The sequence below is a fragment of the Eimeria tenella genome, genomic scaffold (assembly GCF_000499545.2).
Source record: "Eimeria tenella Houghton genomic scaffold, Eth_scaff3270, whole genome shotgun sequence".
Taxonomy (NCBI): domain Eukaryota; phylum Apicomplexa; class Conoidasida; order Eucoccidiorida; family Eimeriidae; genus Eimeria; species Eimeria tenella.
The window spans coordinates 493-817 of NW_013543103.1; the positions used below are offsets into that span (position 1 = coordinate 493).

The 325-nt window shown below is 61.5% G+C and overlaps 2 protein-coding genes across 2 annotated transcripts in view; both read right to left on the bottom strand.

Moving 5' to 3' along the window:
- ETH_00033945 (uncharacterized protein) overlaps positions 1-132 on the bottom strand; it is a gene marked incomplete at both ends in the record, with an annotated part of 621 nt that extends 489 nt beyond the window's left edge. The window contains one exon of the mRNA XM_013376239.1: positions 1-132. Within this exon, the coding sequence (XP_013231693.1) occupies positions 1-132 (132 nt within the window).
- Positions 133-251: 119 nt separating this feature from the next.
- The window catches only part of ETH_00033950 (uncharacterized protein), a gene marked incomplete at both ends in the record, with an annotated part of 1,563 nt that continues 1,489 nt past the window's right edge, over positions 252-325 (bottom strand). The window contains one exon of the mRNA XM_013376240.1: positions 252-324. Within this exon, the coding sequence (XP_013231694.1) occupies positions 252-324 (73 nt within the window). The remainder of the gene's footprint in view (position 325) is intronic.

A 325-nucleotide genomic window follows, 5' to 3' on the forward strand; every position in this document is an offset into this window, starting at 1 on the left:
AGCAACTGCTGCTGCCGTTGCTGCCCCCACTGCTGCTGCTTCTGCTTCTGCCACGTCTGCGGCTGCTTGTGCTGCTGCTGCTGCTGGCCCAGCAGCACCTGCTGCAGCAGCGGCTGCAGCAGCTGCTTGCATGCCGTTTGTGGGGAACGCATCTGCTGCTGCTGTTGTCTGTGCTCCTGTTGCTCTTGCTGCTGATGATTCAGTTGCTGCCTTTATTGCTGCAGCAGTTTCCGTTGCTGCTGCAGCTGCTGCTAGGACCTCTGTTGCTGCTGCTGCCATCGTTGCTGCAGCGGTTGCCGTTGCTGCTGCTGCTGCGGGTGGGGGG